A 22,112-nucleotide genomic window follows, 5' to 3' on the forward strand; every position below is an offset into this window, starting at 1 on the left:
GAGTGGGCTGTCTGTCTTCCGTAATGCTCTCAGACCTGTCAGATGGTGGCAGTCAGCTGACTGGGCTCTGTTGTCATCTTACTTAAGCCGATTAAGGTTTAGTTTCTTAAAGGTAGCAAAAAGGGGAGGGGAGTATATCAAGGACCGTGGACATTATTTCTTGCAGACAATTGTCTGCTTTTGTTTAATCACACCGGTGGTTCGATAAAAGGATCGCCTGATGCCAAATGAGAGAGGTGAATGGCTAACTTCGTGTAAGATGGGTTTTACTTGATTTGATCGCTGGATGGCGCCAAGATCACACGACAGAGTCTGCGCAGTCAGCCCACGTGTTGGGAGCTTCCTTGTTGAAGCTTTGTCTTCGTCAACAAGCTGAACGAGCTGGTTTGAAGTGTTTCTAAACTATGGATGAGTTACCTGCGGACCTAAGAGAGTTCCTCCTGAATCACCCCTTTCTTCAGCTCACAGGCGGTAAAAAGGTTAGCGAGCAGATTTCTCCACGTCACACGTGCACTTCGTGTGAGCTCATGTCGAACGTGATGCTAACCTGCAAATTGATCTAGCACGAGCCAGGTGTTCAGATGTTGTGATTGCTAAAGAGTGCTCAACAGCGGTGTGCAATACTGCCATTTATTGTGTCGATCAGATAACAAGTTAATACAGAGCCAGTGTCGCTAATACTTGGAACTTATAAAGGCAGCTTATCCCAAGGAGAGCAGCGTGTCGTGATTTATGATAAGAATTATCATCAATTTAACACAATGAGCTACATACTGATCTTAGAGGACAGAAAGAAAGTATCGATCATTTTGCACTCGTGTCAGTACCAGTGTTGGTATCAATGCTAGCGATATGTGGATTGATCCACCGACCTCTGCTGACCAAAACATTAACGCCAATAAAAACACCCAATTCATACCTTCGATTTTGTACTTTTTCAGATCAAATGTACTCTAAATGGCCACGAGATTCCCTGCAAATTGGCCGAGCTGCAGAAGTTCACTGAGGGGAAGAAATATGAGAAACTGAGTGCTGCAGCAGAGTTCAACTACAGCCAGTATGAGCCACACATCGTGCCAAGCACAAAGCAACCGTAAGGACATGTTTGCTTGCCCAACAAGTGATTTTAGTAACTACAGCTGAGTAATTTTGTGATGCCATATAGATCAAAGTGGATCCTCTGATGTAATGTATGTATTTTGTTTGTGCTCTAGCAATCAGTTCTTCTGTAAGTTGACCCTTCGGCATCTCAACCGGCAGCCGCACCACGTCTTAAGGCACGTCAACGGAAAACGCTTCAAGAAAGCCCTCTCTAAATGTCAGTGCATCACTTATCTCTCCATGTGCACCTCTCCTGTAGTGTAAAGATTCAGGATGTTACTCATCTCAGGAGTCAGACTTCTTGTGTGATAAGCCATCTCTCAGGAAGGAAAGCAAAGCTATCTGATGAGCTTATTCATTTGTTAGCACTTTTTTGCAGATACCAATCGTGCTTAATTTGCTCAGACCAATGTAGTCTGACATATTTGGCAATTTCTTTAATTTATTTTTTTGGTGAGCTTACAGTAGTAAGATTCGGCTAATTCTATTTTTCTGCAAAGAATCAAAGTTTAAATTGCATAACGGGAAGGAAACAATACCACAATCTGTCATTTGTTACATAAATAAATAATCAGAAGGTGAGAAAATGTCAGTAAATACAGACTTGATATATGAGTATGCATAAAACACTGAGGGTATGGGTTGTTGTATAGTTACACTGTGAATGTGATGGCTAACACAACTGCCTTATGCCTTCTCTAGATGAAGAATGTGTGAAGCAGGGGATTGAATTCGTTCCAACCAGACTGACGCAGAAAAGGCCCAGAAACACTGAAGAGGAGGGCGGTCGAGGAAACCCTTCCAAGCATTCAAGCAGCACGTGGGAACCCTCATCCAGTGATGACGGTCATAGTGACTCTGAGGACAGCATGAGCGACCTCTACCCCCGTCAGTATCTCCCATCTACACACATTAGATTCATTTGACCACTGATTTCAGGAGAAGCACACTGTCCATCGGAAGAACCAATATTAGTCATGATAATTGTCGAGTTTTACATGACTGGTTCTCCATTGAATCCACATATAACGACACAGATTAGTGAAACTCTTGTAGTGGGCCTGTTTTACTGCTCTGTAACACCATGTATTTGTCCACAGCCTCCATATTCACTTTGAAAAACCAAGCAGAAGAAAGTATGGAGGACGGAAGGAAAGAGGAGGAAGATGACTTTCAGACAGATGAGGATGAAGAAATGGAGGTTGAAAAACAGGCGGTGCAGAAACGCAAAAAGGTCTGTGGAATAATATACACTCGCCTGACACTTTATTAGGTACACTTACCGAGTTTATTCCCCTTTTGCCTTTGGAACGGCCTTAATTGTTCATGGTATAGATTCTCAATGTGCCGGAAACCTTCCTCAGTGATTTTTGTCCATCTTGACATGATAGCATCACATAGTTGCTGCACATTTGTGATGTGAATGTTCTGGTCAACCAAGTTCCAAAGATGCTCTGTTGGGTTGACATCTGGTGACTTTGGAGGCGGTTTGAGTACAGTGAACTCATTGTCATGTTCAGAAAACCAGTTTAAAATGATTGCAGCTTTGTGACGTGGTTTGTTATCCTGCTGAAATCAGCCATCAGAAGATGGGTACACTGTGGTCATAAAGGGGTGGACATGGTTAGCGTGGTGCTTAATTTGTCCTATGGGGCCCATAGTGTGCATAGAAAATTTCCTACACCACCACCAGCCTGAACTGTTGAGGCAGCATGGGTCCAGGCTTTCATGCTGTTTATGCTATTTGTCTTTTTCTCTTTCAGGCTCAGGGTGGTGGATTTCATAAGAAACAAAGAAATAGCAGCTGGAGATCAAGCAAAATGAAAAAGAAACACAGAAAAGCCCAAAATGGAAAGTAAAATCCAAACCCTCATATGAAGAGTATTTTTATATACCCTGCCACGACATCTAGTTTGGAGTGTTATTCCTGTGTCAGAATCAGCCTGTGACCCTTCAACATCTATTACGCGAGGATGTTTTTGGTTCCTGAGTTCCACTGGTCCAACAAAGGCTGATTTACATGACGCATAGAAAATGTGTTTAAAAGTTCCTTTGGACTGGATAAGGTGTGTTTTCTGGTTTGCATTCAACTGCACTAGTGTAAAATATAACTCTGTTTGAATTTGCAAGAACTGTCTGTCTTTTTTTAAAAAACATTTACTCCAATTTTTAACCTAAAAAATGCTTCAAATTATTCTGTTAGGTTTCCAACTTGATATCATACGACAAACTTCAGCAACTACACACAACACATCTGCATCTTTTCCGCGAGAACGGAGATTTATCTGACCGTCGAGATCTGATTTTACTGGTTGTGCACTGAGGATGCAAACTTTTCTTCAACACAGATTTGCAGCTAAAGATGGAAAATGAAACATTTCCGCTCTCAGTTTTTTATATGACTTTTAAGGAAGCGAGAACAGATCTTGTTCTAGTGCTGCAATAAGCTTCACCAATGATGGACTGTTGTTGCTCTATATGGAGCACCACAATAAGCTATTGCTTATTAATCCATCTCATTTAATGTACAGTTTAGTTTTAGAGTTTTTACAAAATTTAACAGCAAAGAATCAGGGGTCTTATTGTTAATTTCCCTCTGTACTGTGGTACTGAAGGTTGGGAATCTGGTTATCGATGAGCCACACAGGTGTATTATCACCAAGATGTTGAAAATTCATAATCGTAAGTCTCTTGCATATGATCTCATTCGCCAGGACAGCTGCCTGTCAGCCATTGTCCGTACAGTGAAATTCAGAGAACTTGATTGAAACTGATTGTTTCTTTAAATGGTGCCTTTGTTCAGTGGCTGATGCTATTGTGATTTGTCGAAGGCATGGCTGATCTGCTGTAATCTTAGTGTAAATAAAGTAATTTGAACCTTACATGTACATCTAAAGTCATGGTCCGAAGTTTACATATATTCATCGAGGACTTGAGTTGGGTAAACAAGTTCGAATTTGTTTTGGATTTTCTCTAATCCACATAGGGCTGTATACCACACAGGGGTATACATACAGGCTCAATTAGATACATAAAGTCAGTTAATAGTATTGAAATAAGTGGTACTAAAGGTTCATCTGTTTAGTGATCATGATGGACTAAAACTGGTAGTATCTGAATAAGGAGGATTTCTTTGACATTCACTGGATTTAACCAATACTCAGAACAATGGGAATGTCTAAGGTCTAAGAAGGATAGCTGTAGATTTACACAAGTTGGGACGGTCTCCTGAAGCCATTTTAAACAACTGCAGATTTGAGGAGCATCAGTTCAGACAACTGTATGTTAATATAACTTATTCAAATGTGTCACTACTTTAACAAAAAAACCTGCAAAGATTTATTTTAGAGGGGTAAAGGTGAAGCTTCCAAAACTAAGAAGACTGTACCAGCTGTCAAGCATGTTGATAGTAGCATTGTGCTCTGGGGCCGTTTTGCGGCCAGTGGTACTGGTACATTGCACAAAGTGGATGGAATAATGAAGAAGGACTACCTCCAAACAACTTCACTTCAAAACCAAACAGTTGAAATTTGGACAACGATCCCTAACACACATCAAAGCTGGTTTTTGAATGGATGAAGCAGGTTAACGTTAAAGTTCTGGATTTGCCTTGCTAAAGCCTCAAACTCAAAAACATTTGTTCATTTGCCTGGAAACCAACCAATTTAAATGAAGTCTTAATAATTGTGTCTAATTGTGTCAGCAAAAGTGGTTAGAACCTGTTAATGGTTACCAGATAAGATAAAACTTGCTAAGGAACATTTAACCAAATATTATTTGGGGAGTACGTATTCTGCCTGTATGTTTAGCAGAAAAAAATCCCAAATAAATTCAAACTTGTGCAGCCATTTCTTGTTTTTTTGTTTTGTTTTGTTTAAAGAAAAATATTGAAGATGTATGCTGTACAAACATTAATTCCACTCTGGGTAAAGAATAGTTCAAAGACATCAAAAACAAAACTTCCCATGACATTCATGCTCATCATGAGTGTATGTAAACCTCTGACCACAACTTTACCATACGTGACTGTTAATATCTCACAGGAGATGACTGCTCACTGTATGATCTCACTATTAAAATAATTAAATAGCCTTTAAAGCCACTAGATTATGCCTAAACTAAAATGGTCTTTTACAGACCTGTCAAATTTATATCCAGAACTGCATCAGTTTGTTCGGGTGCCTCCTGGTGCCTGAAAATACGGCAGAACATCTGAAAACAAGATAAAACAAAAAATCCCAATATATATTACTATTTTTCTTTTAATTATCTACTAAACAAATTGGTTTAAATATAATTTCTCTGACGGTTACTTAAACTTTGCTCAGTGTTGAAATTAAGTGTAATAAAATTGTTTAACTCAGCTTACATTGTATAGATTAGTAGTATTTTAAATATGTTATCTTTTTACAGACCCTATTAGACAGTTTACATACAAACTATAACCATATCTCTAAAAGATTAATTATCAGAAAGAAATTTTAAAAGCACAGAGGTATGACTGTCTAAGGGAAACGGTCTAACTAACAGGTTATAGTGATATTAACATCAGGTGGGTTTGGGGCTGTAAAGCAGCGCTTGTTTACTTGTGTACAGCCGTAAACAATGCCCAGCGGCGGCCCGGAGGACCCCGTACGGATCGGTATACGTGGCACACCGCGGTTGCAGTGCCATGTAGGGGGGCTCGCTCCGTCTCGCTCGTCAAATCGCGGGGCATTGTGGGGCGGAGGCGGCCTTTCTCTGAGTCCAGGCAGTCGGGAAATCTTCAAGTAAATAACGTTAACAGTGGCAGGAACAGAGCGAACACAGCTTGCGGAAAAAAACCCAACGCACCGAAGCCGTGTTGCGCCGAGCCTTAAACATTACAGCTGGTAATATTACACGAATATGGGGCAGGAGGATCTTATGAACACCGCTGAAGACGTGGCAGACCAGGTAACTTGATTTTTCCCCGCACGGCAGCTCGCACTGCTAACCGCTGCTAGCAGGTTAGCTGCTAACTAGTGTGTCCAGAATGAAGTTAACCGTTTCCTCTTGTCGTCTGTCGGCTACTCTTTCTGCGTTCCTGCCGACGACTTCAACTCTTGTTTTAATTTGGGTGACAAATGCTGGAGATGCCTGTCATGTGTGTCGGGATGGGTTTGATAGCAATATTGAGTCACACCGACCAGATGAAACTGGTAGCTAAATTGACTAAGAAAGAGCTGGGTGACAGGAGCACATTTGGTTGTTCCTTCATTGTGTCAGTTATTCGGCTTGCTTCTAGCCACACGGGTTATTAACATTGCCAGACTGCTGTTGTGAAATCACTTATGATGGCTCCAAAGTTGTGGGCTAACCCTAACACGTTACTCAGTTAGCACTCTTAGTGCTTAGCACCGCTGATATTTTCTCTATTACACCAGCCGCATCTGTGCTTCTATACCTTGCTTTGGCTTTTCTGTTATTTATATTCATGTGATTACAACCAACTTGGCATGAGCTGACGCCAAGATAAGCGTTCAGGTAGCCTCCTGACCCTTGTTTTGCAACCACTGGGGACCATCCTCTCCACGTATGTGGTTTTATATCTTGTTCCTTCAAAACGTTGAGCTCTCTGTACTGTAGGTTACTGATCTCATGTTTTTGCAAAGCAGAGCACAGATAAAGAAGCTCAAAGTAATCAAATATCATGGAGCCAGTTCTGCATACGTTTACGACCCTTCGTGTTGACTGCACTCAGTCCAAATCCCAGAAAATGTTCCCTAATTTCATAACGCCTGATTGATTTATATTTGGCCATCACGAGTGCTGTGAAAGATTACATGGGAAAAGTACACACCATCTGATTTGTTTGCCTTGTAGGAGACTCACTGAAGCTCAATGCAAGGGGCACATCCCTCACTAATGAGTACTGAGCTAGCATTTTACCCAGACTTAACACTTCGAAATAGTGTATTTCTGTGCTGTTGCAGCAACCTTTGGGCTTGTTAGGATTGGCTCCAAGTTGGCCCATTCATGTCTGGCACAGCAGTCAGAGTGAGAGTTGGTGGATGCTGATAGGCTGCTGAGATCTGACTGTGCTGATGTGGACTGCTGAATAGGCGGGCCAGAGGGCAGGCCATTTCTGCTCTCCTGTGTGACTGTAGTGTCTGAGAAGTACATGAATTCTTCTTGAGAGAAGAGCCTCAGTTACTTAATTTGTGTTTTGTTTAAATGTTCATCACAGTTTGTCTTTGAAGAAATACTTTTTAGTTGAACAAAGCTGTGCTTTGTTGAAATATCTAATAGTAATTCTGCTATTTGCATGTATGAGACTCTCACACCTTTGAAGCCAGTTTGATCAGCTTTGTTTTATTAGATGCTCAACAAGATTCATTTGTGAGGCAAGAACATCATATAGAGCAGGGGTATCCCCACATCTATAACATGTGCTCTTACCAGTAGCAGTTTATATAAAGAGATCAAATTAATATTGAACAAACTTGAGTTCAGCTTATTTGTGTGGCGCTTCGAACCAGTCCCAGTTTCTCACATAGCCCCTTGAGATAATTGATTGCCCAACCCTGATATAGAGTGTAACATCTTCATCTTTTATTTAATGTTTTTTGGAGTGCTGATTATAGAAAAATATTGCTAATGATTTTTGGCATACTATCACACTAATCTTTAAAAAAAAAAAAAAATTACAACCAGCCTTTCACAGTTTGGAGGGGACTAAATTTTGTGTGGCACAATAAATGTTTTGTCTTGATTATCTTATTATAATAACCATGCCCAGATGAAATTCAATTAGTTGCGCAGCTCTAATTAGACAGTGGCGTCTCCCGCACAGTGGTGTGTTTGACTGTTAGCAGGTAAGTATATATTTATTTAAAGAGCCTTTAGGGAACTTTTTAGTGGATTTTAAGGCTTGGTGACATTGAATTATATTTATATAATATAGCATAATCAAAATGACCTCTTTCCATCCCTCTTCAGACCTTGTCAGTCATTTTTCCTCTCTTTCCCAGTTCCTGCGGGTAACCAAACAGTACCTGCCCCACCTGGCTCGTCTGTGTCTCATCAGCACCTTCCTCGAAGATGGCATCCGCATGTGGTTCCAGTGGAATGAGCAGCGAGACTACATTGAGGCAACCTGGAACTGTGGCTACTTTCTCGCTACATGCTTTGTGCTGCTTAACCTCATCGGACAGCTCGGTGAGTAAACGGGAGCAGTCCTAATTAAAATTGCCAAACAAATCTAGGTGACATCTTTAATGTTAGCTCTTTGATGAGATAAATAAAAATAGTTTAGTTCATGTATTGAAACTACGAGTGAAGCAGGAAGCATCAGTACAGTATTTGTTCAGCATGAACTGTTACTTCCCAGTGTACACCATCCTAATTAGGCATAACTTCAATACCCCTGCAAAACATGTTCCTTCATGAACTCTATAATGTTCACTTTTGTGGTAGCTGTTGTAGAGAGGGTTTGATTTAAGCATCTGGTTACTCTAGACCTTTGATACATATTGTGGACAAATTCAACGAGGACTGACTTAAAAACAGAAAAACACGTTTTTATGATGCAAAAAAGATCATGATAGAATTACTTCGATAGCATTAGTTTCAGGTATCAGTCAAGTAGACCTAGAGACCAGTCGCCAACACCCTGGCAATCGACCTGAATTCACAAAGCAAAGGCCAGCAACTACTTGCCAGCCAGAGAATATAGTTTTTCTCTAGAGTGTTTCTCAATAATGGACTCGTTCTTGTATAGTGCTTTTTTTCTTCTTTTTTTTACTCTACTACTCAAAGTGTTTGAATCATGTCTCATTCACCCATTCAGAGCCATTCATACAAACACTTTGTTTTTTGTCTAAGTTCTTTATATCTAACAGTGACTCAGCAACTTGCAGTTCAATGTCTTTAAATTCTGATAATGGTTAAATCCAGCCAGGGATTGAACCACCAACCTTCCAATGAGTGGAAGGCCTGCTGTACCTCCTGAGCCTGGACCTCCATGACTACAGCTTTAGCATTTGATTTTAGGCAGCTTCCAACTAGGCATTATTTTCTTTTGCAGAGTACTATAGTAGGTTTGGATGCTTTCTGGTTCAGTATAAGTCTTATTTATTTAATACTGGGCTTTGGCGCAGCCACACAGGTCATTTCTTTCCACCTCTCTTTACGATAGTTTGTCCTTTTGATTGGCTGCACCTTCGCAAACAGAAGATCTGAGCAGCAGATGACTGGGGCTTCTGTGCTAACAGGCAGTGTACCTGCAGTGTTCATATTAAATATGTCTGTACTCTTTGACATCACACATGAAAATAAAAACTTTGCATAACTGAGCACTTGATAAGCCTGAGGCCTTGACTCACAGGGATTATTTGTAAATTGCACATGGTCAACTCTTGCAGGAAGTCATAAACAGTGTGAGCAAAATGTATGTGTCCCACATTTTGTCTTTCTGCTGCTCATCTACCTCCACCTCATACTATCCCAAACATCCTTATCTATCACACTGACCCTCTACATCCATCCTGACCCTCCCTTGAGGATTTCATCTTTTCCTTTAACATCCTTTTTGTAATATATCCACTATCCCTCCACTGCACATGCCCAAACCATCTAAGCCTCGCCTTTCTAACAGCAAAGTTAATCTAACACAAATATGTAATATAATCCTATTGATAAAGCACTGCAAATTATGGTTTATGATTGCATTTTGCAACGTAAAGAGAAGAACGGACCATATGAGAAGCATTCAAGGCTTAACTCTTCTTATTGTCCCTGCCCAAACAGGTGGTTGTGTCCTCATCCTCAGTAGAAATTTTGTACAGTATGCCTGCTTTGGACTATTTGGGATCATAGCGCTACAGGTGAGAACAGTCGTATTATATTTCCTTTCTTTTTATCTCACTGTGTCTAATCTGAATGTTGTTGTTTTTTCCCCACCAGACGGTTGCATACAGCATTTTATGGGACCTTAAATTTTTGATGAGGTAGGTGTCACTAGGTGCTGAACTGAAACACAACTTTAATATCATGCATGACAAAATCAAACTTCAAACAAAAGCAGCCATCACTTTTTACTGACATGTTGTTTCAATTCAAGTTTGTTCACGAGTGATGAAGCAGAAGCGGATGCTTTTTGTGGTGCCTTCTGATAACATTTTCATTTAACTTGAATTAGAACTAGTTTAATCAATAAGGGAAAAAAAATATAGTGTAGGATTGCAGGAATAGAAAGTCTAATCTCCTCGTAGTGGCATTATATCAGAATACATCACCGTTTCCAAACAGACACCAACACTTAGGATTACTGTAATTACTGTGGAGAAGACCTGTGATTTAGATTTAAACACCATCAGGCTGGATGAATCATGGGTCTCTGGAGAAATCTGTTAAATATAGTGCCACGTTTGTCTGTTTATGCATTTTGTGGGCATTTAATTCATGTCAGGAGAGAGTTGTAGTATAATGTAGTAAATCAGCTCTATAATTAACAGAAAAATAGTCAAATTTGATAGCTGAAACATTCGTGTTATTCAGAATAAAATAAAAAACATTCTCGCCATACAAGTAGGCATAAGTTAATGGAGTAGTTCCCTTACCCTGCTAATTAAACAACAATCGGATTGTCACCATTTGACAAGTTAAGAGGGATGGCTTTTTTCTGCTCATTTGAGGACACTGTTCAAAAATAACTGTCCTCTCTCCTCTTCAAGAAACCTGGCCCTTGGAGGTGGTCTGCTGCTGCTACTGGCTGAATCTCGTTCAGAAGGAAAAAGCATGTTTGCTGGAGTCCCCTCCATGGGAGAGAGTTCACCGAAGCAGTACATGCAGCTGGGCGGTCGAGTACTCTTGGTGCTCATGTTCATGACCCTGTTACACTTCGACTCCAGCTTCTTCTCTGTGAGTTCAGACACAATCAAATACCCATACGTTCTCCAGCCGCTTCATACAGATGGTTTTCCTGTCATTAAAAATAGTTTTATTGCAATAGCCTTGAATTAACTATACATTAAGTCTCATGTCATACTACCACGACAGGTGATCAAGATGATACATATTATATTTATATGCATTTCTAAATAATGCAGGAACCATACTGACTGGTTTGCATCTAAACCATGTTTTAAACGTCACATCAGAAATCTTAAAATGACTGCTAGACAATGTTCCCTCTAATTTTTCATGTGTCTGAGTGAACACACAAACTCCCTGAGCGTCCCTTGGACCACTGTGAGCAACAGCAGACGTGTGCACTGTGGTCACGCCGGCATCGAATCCATCCAAGTTACATGGTTTATTAAAATAATCAAATTACAGCATTTACATTTATGTTAGACTACTTTTAATTAACTGCTTTAGCCCACTTACAATGAAAAAAAAATCTTGTTCATGACCTGTGTAGTATGGTAACACTATTAGAAGTAAAAATAACTTCAACTCCAATTTTGAAAACACAATTTTCTATTTTTTTTTATTTTTATTTTTTGTTATAAAGCTCCGACTTGTATTATGAGTCTGTGGTCTGGGAGAGAGTCCTGTAACTCTCTGTCTGCAAAACACAGTACATAATGACCAATGTTGGGCTATTAATTATATAGTTACTACTTCAAAAAAGTAACTGAGCTTTGCAAACAAAGTTGTTGTTTTTTTTGCAGCTGTTTACCTAAAAATGCAGCCAAGGCGTTTTTTTTTTTTTTTTTTTTTTTTTTTTTTTTTTTTAAATAAACATTTCAAACTATTTACAGAACAATCAGCTGTTCTGCATCAAATTTGATGCCACACAAATGATTTGTGCCACTCCAAAAAATAATTTCTGTCCACTATGAGATAAAGGAGAACAACAGCCTGATACCTGCAGGCCCGACAACAGGAGATGCATCACTCCTGTAACACCTGTAACATTCAGCAGTCGCCTCATTGTTCTGACGCACACAACAAAACTATTGACTACACTACACACTAACTACACAAGATTTGCGCTAAAGGTCTCAAAACACAGCCGTCACTCCTAAAACTTCCCCCTCCCTAAACATCTAAATGCCATGTTGCCATACCATTTTTTGATTGGTCGACATGGTACATTTTTCCACCAATAGGAGGGGGGGGTTCTGGTTTTGGTTTTGCTCACAGGCGGAGAGTGCTTTCGAGCGTTTTCCTTATAAAATGCCATTTTTACCGTTTCTTCCCGCAGTAAATATAAACAACGATAGTATTCAGGAAGAAAACCAAACATTGCTAATATTTTTATCATAACTCTGGTTTACGTGGCCTATCAACACAATTTAAAAACTGGTATAAAGTCCACACTTTTTCCATCAATTGTTCTGTCTGTCCTGCTCACATCTCCAATGGTTGTCCACGTTGTCATTAACGTGGCTTCACTCCCCATCAGCCACGCCGCTTTGCTAGCTAAAACACCGGTGTCGGCACATAAGGACGCTGTCATAGCCTGTCAACGACGTTGATTAGCTGCGTATATATGAGTGTGAATCGCGTGATCAGCTAGACTATGGGATAAGGTGGCATCGTTCTAGTCCCATACTGGAGCAGCCAGTCACTTACTGACTAACACTGCAAAACAGAATTGTTAACGTATTTACTTTAATTTCAATTCAGGTTAGATTTTTTTTTTTTTTTTTGTGCGCAGAGACCGTGCCAGCAGTGCGCGCAGCTTAGAGGGAAAATTGCTGCTAGATATTTACTTAATCTTTACACGTTACTATTGATCAACTCAATACAAGTGGTAACATGTACGTTTCTGTAAATAATATAACCAAAGATTCACAATAAAATGTGTCCAAATAGTCGGATATTACACAGTAATGAACATTATATTCATTATGCACACAATTGTACGGTATTTTATTTACATTTGTGTCACATATCATTTTAGTTCATTATCCTCTATAGAGAATGGCATTTGTGGTGAACTCAGATTTGCTCAAAGGTCACACAGTCATCACAGTCAACACTCAGTCTCTGTTTGCTCAGCTTTTATTGTCATGATGCCATAAATGTGTAATCAACACGCTGCAAAAGAGGTCATGAAAGAGCGTGCATTTATACTCACTGTACTTTAATTTCACTTATTTTTTTCTGAGATTTAATGTTATCATTAACATTGCCTCAAATTGCAGATTTTCCTCATGTCTCACAGTCTAATTACGTGCTTCATGTGAATCAGGGGGTTCTCACCTGGATTTAAAGAAACGTTTTATTCTATTACTACTAAGCTGCGATACTTTCAGCTTCTCCCTTAAGCTTTGACTGTACTTTATGAACCAGCGACAGTGATGTAAATTTTGTCATATGACCGTAATGGTAAATGGCCTGTATTTGTATAGCGCTTTACTTAGTCCCTATGGACCCCAAAGTGCTTTACACTACATACAGTCATCCACCCATTCACATACACATTCACACACTGGTGATGGCAAGCTACATTGTAGCCACAGCTGCCCTGGGGCGCACTGACAGAGGCAGTAAGGATGAAGGTCTGTGCGGGTGTCCAGCTGTCAGCCTGTTTTGTTTTTGTCTTGTTTTGTTGTACTCCTCCGCATCGAATTTACTTTAAAATGTCCCAACTATGCATGCACCCAGGCACTGGACTAAGTATAACAGAAAAGACTACTCAGCCATCATGTCTTCAGCTGTGTATGTCGATGCCCACAACAGAGTTTAATCAAGCCTTTATTTCTCAAGGGGCTGCCACAGCGGATGGATCCGCATATTTGATTTGGTCCAAATTTTATGCCAGATGCCCTTCCTAATGCAATCTTCCCATTTATCTGAGGGCTGACACTAAGACTACACTGCTTTGTAACTCCCCCCAAGGCAGGGGGTCTCAAACTGGAGAGCTTTTTTGTGCAAGGCCAATGTGTTAACCACTGGCTGTGATTAAGTCTTAAATAACTAAAGCCCAAGGTGTACTTTAAAGTTTTAGGGTGGTATATATGATTTGCTCTAAGTAGATTAAAAGTGTCCTGTAGCCTTTTTTTGTTGTTCTTCAAACTCTGTCCTAGTAGTATAAATATTAATAAATCAGAAATATTAAGTAAATGCTTAATAACGTGGGCTCACCCTGACAGATTTACACCACAGATTGCAATCCTCATGATTTTCATATGAACTCGCCTTCTTCCACAGATACTGCAGAACATGGTGGGGACAGCTCTCATCATCCTGGTGGCCATTGGTTTCAAAACCAAGTTAGCAGCACTGACCCTCGTAGTGTGGCTTCTGGCTATCAACTTCTACTTCAACGCTTTCTGGACCATCCCCGCCTACAAGCCCATGCACGACTTCCTCAAGTATGACTTCTTCCAGACCACGTCAGTCATTGGAGGCCTGCTGCTGGTGGTGGCTCTTGGGCCTGGTGGAGTGTCCATGGATGAGAAAAAGAAAGAGTGGTAGGCATAGGAAGCACAGCATCACTAACTTCCCCTGCCAGCTGGGACAAAAGACCCTCCCCCTCCAGTTCACCAGGGTACATAGTTTTGTTTTGTTTTTTGTTTTTTTTTGTTTGTTTTTTTTTAAATTTGTTTGCTAAATCCAGAGACGCCACCTCAGCCATCATCGGACTTTTTTTCTTTCCCCACCTGCTGATTTAGGTTTTTTTTTTTTTTTAAATTAGTGTTTTGTTTTGTTTTTTTTAACTTCCTTTTCTCGTGACGGCAATGATAAACGCCCGTGTAGTTCAGAGTGCAAACAACCCCCAAAAACCAGTGAATAGCAAATGGAGGAAAAGATTTATCTATTCTGTGAAGAAGAAAAGGGTTTATTTTACAGGTGTTACATGTTTAGTTAGAACTGGTTAACTGCAGCAGTTTTGGGTTTCCAGTGGATGGCGACCTTTCCCGACCATTGCATCGTTGCCGCCTGGGAACTTGGTATTGATTGAAAACAATTTTGCTCTCCAGGTTTGTTTTTTTCCCCCGTTAGCCACTCTTGTCTCTCTTCCATCCGCACCATCAGTCTCAATAGACTGATGACTCCTGTTCATGGGGAGTCAAAACCGGGTGGGATGTTGCATATTGTATACTAAGTGTTGGATTGCAGTTGTGTTTTTTCAACACAGATATTAGCTCCAGGACTTGTTAATGGGCACTTTGTACTGTACGTCTTTGGCAAATGCCTAACTAGTGAACTGTTGTACAATCGGAGATAAAAGCAGGGGGGGAGACTCATCGTTTGTGAAACACCATATTCTGCGACCTAGGAAAAGCAAAGAGGACTAAGCAGAGTCACTAGCCACCTGGACTTTGTCTTTGCTCAGTTTTTTGCCCTGTGTAAGGAAAAATCTAAAAAAAAAAAAAAAAAAAATCTGTGTATTAATTTTCAGAAGTTTATATTGTATTTTGGTCATCTTTTGTTTTGTTTTTTTCTTTTGATTTTGAAATTTCATGGCGAAGAAATAAATATTCAAAAATATAAAGACACTGGCTCAGTCAGTTTTTAACAGTTATATTCTTATAAACTGGCAAATAAAGCCAAATGAATGTAAATCCTCCTTTAACGAAGTTGTGAAGTTTAAGCCTCTCCTCAGAAAACTGTAATAAGTTGTTTGGACATAACCATAAAAGCATCAGTTGTTTTTGAAGTGATAAACTTTGAGTAAATACTGACCTCTGCTGGACTGTGGTGGTAAAAGTCATTCAAGACAACGTTTGACCATTTGCAGCCATAGCGATAAAAACTTAAAACTACATATTATCAACTGGACAGGTATCACATTTTGATGGAGTCTATATTGCTGTCGTGAGTTTTAGCCACTGTTTAGGCGAGTTGGTGAACACCTCAACTCAGAAAATTAACTCTATAAAAGTTAAACTTAGATAAACTATACACAGAAATCTGATGTCAAATTAACACAGACCTCTTCAGATCTGGTGGAATTTTTAAAAAAGCATTTGCAGTCTTCTATAGCGGTGTACACTTCAGAGTTCATTCTGCGGCTTTATCAGCAATCGCATCGTCAAACAGTATTGGCCTGGTGCCACTGGCAGCCGTAAATGTAGAGTGCCCTCCACTTTTTTTGGACGTACAGACACATCTAATTGTAAGACATCATGAGTTTGTTGTCCAACATAAGAATGAGGAGAATGTGGGAGGCAGGAACAAAACAAAACCTTTTTTTTTTTTTTTTTTTTTACACAATGTTCCATTTTTAAGTTCATGATATAATTGATCATGATTATTTCTGCTTTCCTTGATGCTTTCCTTTGATTTTTGTTTTATTTAAATATTTTATTGTGGAAAGCTCATTTTTAAACAAACAGCCATCAAACAAGGAAGTCTCCTGTATTAAGTTCAAGCTCTCTAACTTTTCCTCTCTTTCTCATTTTACACTAAGTGGGAAAGTTTTCTAGTGATAGGAGCACTCTGTGAATTTCAAACATGTGTCACATTTTAAAGAAATGCAGCAAAATATATTTAACAAACACAACTTACATTTAACTTGACATGAAAACATATATTGTTATAGATCGGATGACATGATGACACAAATGTTGTGCTAAGGACAATTGATAGATTGAAAATCACATCACTCAGTCAGAAAAGCAAGAAATACAGTATTTGTTTTGTGTCTTAGTAAGGTACAGTAATTCATTCATCACTAGCAATACAGCAAAATTAGTCAGTGCTTTGTGTAGTGCAGAGTGGCACGGTGGCATGACAAATGAAATGTTCAGTATAAACTGCTGTTTACATTTACTAACACCATCTTGGGTTGTTAACTCAGCGTTGGTGTCATTGCTCTGACTTTCTGGGTTTGAAATCTAACTTGAGAGAGTTAAAAATCTGAGGTTGGGTGAACCTCCCCCACTGAGTCCCAGACTTGATCTGATGATAATGTGTAATCGAAAAAATTTTGGGGTTTTATGTGACGACACAAAAAAAAATGTATAAGATCAATTTTCCTCTATGTGAGTGTTTTCAGGAAACAGGATATGCACTGGATCATGACCCCTAGTTACCCAGAAAGATGATAGAATTTAAAATGTCAAAGCGAGCGTGTGATGTCACAGCTCCCTGGTCTCCATGGCAAGCAGAGTGCGGTGACGTCGCAGTACTCAGGTTGCACCAGGCTACATCTGTGCGTGTTTGGGTTTTTTTTGTTTAACTTAAATTAAAGCTGCTGAGCTTATGCGGCTACTGGTTTATATAGAAAACAATAATGTGGGCGTTGGGTTTAAACTCCACTAATGCGTATTATTATTGCATGGACTATATCATGAGGTTTAGCCACAAAAAGCTCATAGACACAGATAAGACTATTTAACCCAACACTGCCCAAACACTCCGCTGGCAAATGACTTTTTAAATCTGATAGACTCTTTTAATGTTGTTCAGTCAGTCAACTGCCCAACACATGAAGGGGTCATACTTTGGATTAGGTCTTATCTTGCGGCCTGTCACTTCTTGACAATGAAATCTAATAACATTATTAGATATGTCGAAAAGTGGAACGAAAGTGGGGAAAAGGACCGATTACAGGTATTGTTTGAGGCACTTAATCCTTGTCAACTAACCAGAAAGCCATTAAATCAGTAAAAACTATTTTAATACTAAGTATTTTTCTAAAATTGTGTCCAATAATCATCATAAACCTTGTATTTTATTTGGCATTATAAATTCAGTTCTTAATCCACCCACTATCGATCCCCATACAGTAGTGAATATAATATGCGAAAATCTTCTGAAATTCTTCGTTAATAAATTGTAGACATCAGGTCCCACATTATTCTTATCTTTCTTGGTATTCTTCCTACTATTGACCCATTTATTCACTTTCCAACTTTTGCTGTTTTTGATCACTTCGAACCAGTGTTACATTCACTACTTAATGAAATAGTTAATAACTTGAAACCTTCAAAATGTTCTTGGATGTCATTCCACCTAGATTGCTGAAAGATGTTTTTGACACTGTTGGTATATGTTTGCTCTTCATTGCAAATAGCGGTCTGCAGTCTGGGTCTGTTCCCCCTTACTTTAAACATGCTGTGGTGGAACCTATCCTTAAAAAGCAGAACCTGGACTCAACAGTTCTATCAAATTATAGACCAATCTCCAAATTGCCCTTTCTGTGAAAAGCTCTGGAGAAAGTTGTCCTCCTCCAGCTCCAGACCTTTTTATATAATCACGGCATCGGTGAAGTATTCCAGTCTGGTTTTAAAATGCATCATAGCACTGAAACTGCTACCGACTCGGGAGATTCCGCTGTTTTAATATTACTAGATCTCAGTGCTGCTACTGAAACGGTGGATCATAGGATTCTTATCTCCTGGCTGGAACAATATGCCAGTATTAAAGGGATTGCATTGGAATGGTTTAAATCTTACCTATCTAATCGATGCTTCTCTGTTAGATTCAGAGACACATCATCCTCAAGGACGTCGTTCTTTTGTGGGGTCCCTCTGGGATCCATTCTTGGCCCGGTTCTCTTCTTAATTTACATGCTTCCTATGGGCTCTATTTAAAAAAAAAAAAAAAAAAAAAAAAAATGGTGTCCCTTTTCACTGTTATGCTGTTGATTCACAGATCTACCTCCCACTGAAACGCAAATCTGTGAACCCTCTGAAGAGACTGTTCGATTGTCTGGAAGATTTTAAGGCATGGATGGTTTTAAATTTTCTCAATTTAAATGAACAGAAAATTGAGATCATTGTCTTCAGCCCTAGTGACCATTATGACCTTGGCCCCTTAGAAAATTATAAAAAAGCATTTGCGAGAAATTTAGGTGTGATTTTTGATAGTAATTTAACATTCGATAAACAGATAAATAATGCCTTTATTTCATCTTGCCTCAACTTCTGCAACAGCCTCTACTCTGGTGTTACTGCGTCATCAATTGGCCGACTACAGCTGGTTCAAAATGCTGCGGCAAGGCTCCTGACTGGCACGCGCACTCGAGAGCACATATCCCCTATACTTACTACACCGGCTGCCAGTTAGTTTTCGAATTGATTTTAAGATCTTGATACTTGTTTTTAAAACATTGCATGGACTAGCTCCTATATATCTTTCTGATCTTCTAAATTGGTATATCTTTGAGGTCTGCGGACCAAATACTTCTAGTTGACCCTAGGTCTAGATTAAAACACAGCCCGGAGATTGGGGTTTTGCTGTGACTGCCCCGAAACTGTGGAATAAACTGCCTTTACATATCAGGACCTCTCCAACACTGGATACTTTTAAAACTTGTCTAAAGACCCATTTTTTGCTCCTTGGCTTTTAAGCCGGTATGAGTCTTTCATTGTTTTATTCTTATTTTCTTATCCTTGATTTTACTTTCTTTTTAGATTTCATCTGATTATTCTACTTAACAGTACTTTGGTCAACAGTTGTTGTTTTAAAAGTGCTATGTAAATAAAATTGATTTGATTTTGAACACTGGGAAGTTCACTTGTTACAGCAGCACAAGGGACAGGAGGAAAAGGTGGATTAGCGAAATATTAGAAAAACAATAAAAATAGAAAAAGATAAACAAGAAAAGTACAAAAAAAACCAAAATACCATACTATGTACAAATGGTTACTATATACATTAAAATACACAAAGACTTTCCCTTTTTAGATGTAAATAAAGTGCACACAAAGCAACATATGCCCCAAAGACTACTGTGTGTAAAATAGCTCATAGCAACATCATCAATGCCTTTGACTGAGAACTGAGGAAGGGAGGAAGTGCTTCACCTAATTGAGCTTGACTGCAACAAGCAGTGATACCAATGCATGCATAAGTAGAGAAAAATATGTCAGGAGGGATAAAGAGAGAACGGTGGTCTGTGGCGACTATCTGCTAACCCATTTCCTTAGCGCCTGCACCCAAAAGAAAAGAGGGTGTAGTTAGCATGAACACCAAATGGGTCTCAAATAATCATAGTGTTACCTAAAAGTGCACAAATAATTAGTTGAATAATAGCTAAATATTGCTTTTATCTTGTGGACTTTTTAAGCTTTTTAATTCAGTAGTGACAATTACATTTATAAAGCACATTTCAGTAAACTCCATTTGCTACAGTGACATCTTCAGTCACTGAGACTAAAGGCATCAGTTGGATGCTGATGTAATGTTTCTCTGTCCAGATGAACACAGTTATCTTTGCATTACTGTTGTAACAGTCTATAAAAATGTATATGTTGCTATTACTACAAAACATGTCAGACACTTAATTTTATAACTACAAAACTTTTTTTCCAAATTCACCATCTTTTTCTTGACTCTTTCGTAAACCTCCATAATTTTGTGGGTCATGAAGGATAAATCTTTTACCTTAGCACATGCCTAATTGTAGATTTGATAACATATTAAGTGAACAAAACAAAGGAAACATTTCTTTGAATCACTGCTGTACGATTATTTTTTATTTCTGATGCAAATTGATAGTCCAAGTCAGTTACATTTTCTTTTGGAAATCTGAAATCTGCTGCCCAATGCAGTTTGATTTCCATTAATTAATGCTTATTAACAACAACAGGTTGCAATATAACTTCGGCTGCCTGGTGACCGGTTTCCTTTTTGAGGTATTTTCTCAGGGTAAGCACGGGCACGCTTTTCCTCTCCAATTGCAAAATTAAATTTGCTGACCTTGATGTTTTGCTCCCTTTTCTCCTTTGATTTTTCTTTTTCACTAAGGATGTATCCTGTATAACACTTCCTGTTATACTCATCCCACTTTTGTTCTCTCAGCTGTTCCTCTTGTCTTTTTTTGTCTTTTAGCCATATGGCGTTTTTTCTGCCTTCATCAATAGCTTTTAGCATTTTTGCTCTCATTTTTTCTTCTTCGAGGCATCGGGCTGTAAATTCTCTGGCCTTTTTCCCCGCATAAGCCTTTTCTAATGCTGCTTCTCTTAAGGCTTTTTTAACAGCCTGTGCTTTTTGCTTTGCTTCCAGTCTTTCTGAAGCGATGTCTGCTGTTAGCTGTCTTCTTCTGACCCTGGCCATGGTGTGAGCCATTGAGAGAGCCATCTTTTTATCAACTTGTCTTTGAACAAGTTTGTCATGTTCATAGCGCTCTTTCGCTTTTTGAATTTCAAGGTAAGCACACGCACGCTTCTCCTCTCCAATTGCAAAATTAAATTTGCTGACCTTGATGTTTTGCTCCCTTTTCTCCTTTGATTTTTCTTTTTCACTAAGGACCCATTCTATATAACGCTTCCTGTTATACTCATCCCACTTTTGTTCTCTCAGCTGTTCCTCTTGTCTTTTTTTGTCTTTTAGCCATATGGCATTTTTTCTGCCTTCATCAATAGCTTTTAGCATTTTTGCTCTCATTTTTTCTTCTTCGAGGCATCGGGCTGTAAATTCTCTGGCCTTTTTTTCCGCATAAGCCTTTTCTAATTCTGCTTCTCTTAGAGCTTTTTTAACAGCCTGTGCTTTTTGCATTGCTTCCAGTTTTTCTGAAGCGATGTCTGCTGTTAGCTGTCTTCTTCTGACCCTGGCCATGGTGTGAGGCATGGAGAGAGTCGTCTTTTTATCGACTTCTTTTTTAACAGTTATCTCACCTCCTTTCGCCATGAGGCGTGTTTTAAGTTTCTCTTCAATTGCCAGGTTTGGCGCCTGAAAAACCTCGATTTTTTGTTTAATTCCGATTATTTGTGTTGTTGTTCGTTGCGTTTATCGTAACCTTAAAACGTAAATATAGGTTAGTTTTAAGGTTACCTGCTAATCCTTTCGAAGAAATTTTTTGATGTGTTCTTTTTGTTTTCGTTTCAGTTTTCTGTCAGCAACTGTTGCCTAGTAACAGAAAATAAAGGTAATTTGTTACGCTGGCGGGTGACGTGACGAATCCTACTTCCGGGCCTAAAGTAGTCTGCGTTTAATATGGCTTTTGTGTTGTTAACATGTTTAATGTTATGTATTTTCTTCTATTTAATCTCAAAAATCTCCTAAAACAGTCAGTGATCACTGTTGACCTCCCTCGGCTTTTATTATCGCTAATCATTTATTTAAGCTCAGTTTTTAAAACCTTAGGATGTAACTACAGCCCAGCCCATGCAGCAGTATATGAATGACTAACCTCGTAT

General features: G+C 39.1%; 3 protein-coding genes across 3 annotated transcripts; 2 read left to right on the top strand and 1 right to left on the bottom strand.

Annotated features, from left to right (window-relative positions):
* The first annotated feature begins 44 nt into the window (after positions 1 to 44).
* surf2 (surfeit 2) lies at positions 45 to 3,664 on the top strand. The gene is made up of 6 exons (XM_040053206.1): positions 45 to 479; positions 942 to 1,093; positions 1,215 to 1,318; positions 1,804 to 1,989; positions 2,202 to 2,335; positions 2,865 to 3,664. Exons 1-6 carry the CDS (start codon positions 405 to 407, stop codon positions 2,958 to 2,960), a joined length of 747 nt encoding a protein of 248 aa, XP_039909140.1. The 5' UTR covers positions 45 to 404; the 3' UTR covers positions 2,961 to 3,664.
* A 2,092-nt stretch (positions 3,665 to 5,756) lies between these two features.
* surf4 (surfeit 4) lies at positions 5,757 to 15,423 on the top strand. The gene is made up of 6 exons (XM_040053204.1): positions 5,757 to 6,036; positions 8,094 to 8,280; positions 9,871 to 9,947; positions 10,027 to 10,070; positions 10,797 to 10,983; positions 14,230 to 15,423. Exons 1-6 carry the CDS (start codon positions 5,989 to 5,991, stop codon positions 14,494 to 14,496), a joined length of 810 nt encoding a protein of 269 aa, XP_039909138.1. The 5' UTR covers positions 5,757 to 5,988; the 3' UTR covers positions 14,497 to 15,423.
* Positions 15,424 to 20,492: 5,069 nt separating this feature from the next.
* Positions 20,493 to 21,897, bottom strand: LOC120747382 (vicilin-like seed storage protein At2g18540). Its single transcript, XM_040053203.1, has one exon. The coding sequence runs from the start codon at positions 21,601 to 21,603 to the stop codon at positions 20,551 to 20,553; it is 1,053 nt and encodes a 350-aa protein (XP_039909137.1). The 5' UTR covers positions 21,604 to 21,897; the 3' UTR covers positions 20,493 to 20,550.
* Between the last annotated feature and the right edge of the window lie 215 nt (positions 21,898 to 22,112).

Source organism: Simochromis diagramma, unplaced genomic scaffold, assembly GCF_900408965.1.
Source record: "Simochromis diagramma unplaced genomic scaffold, fSimDia1.1 OVJJ01000596.1, whole genome shotgun sequence".
Lineage (NCBI taxonomy): Eukaryota > Metazoa > Chordata > Actinopteri > Cichliformes > Cichlidae > Simochromis > Simochromis diagramma.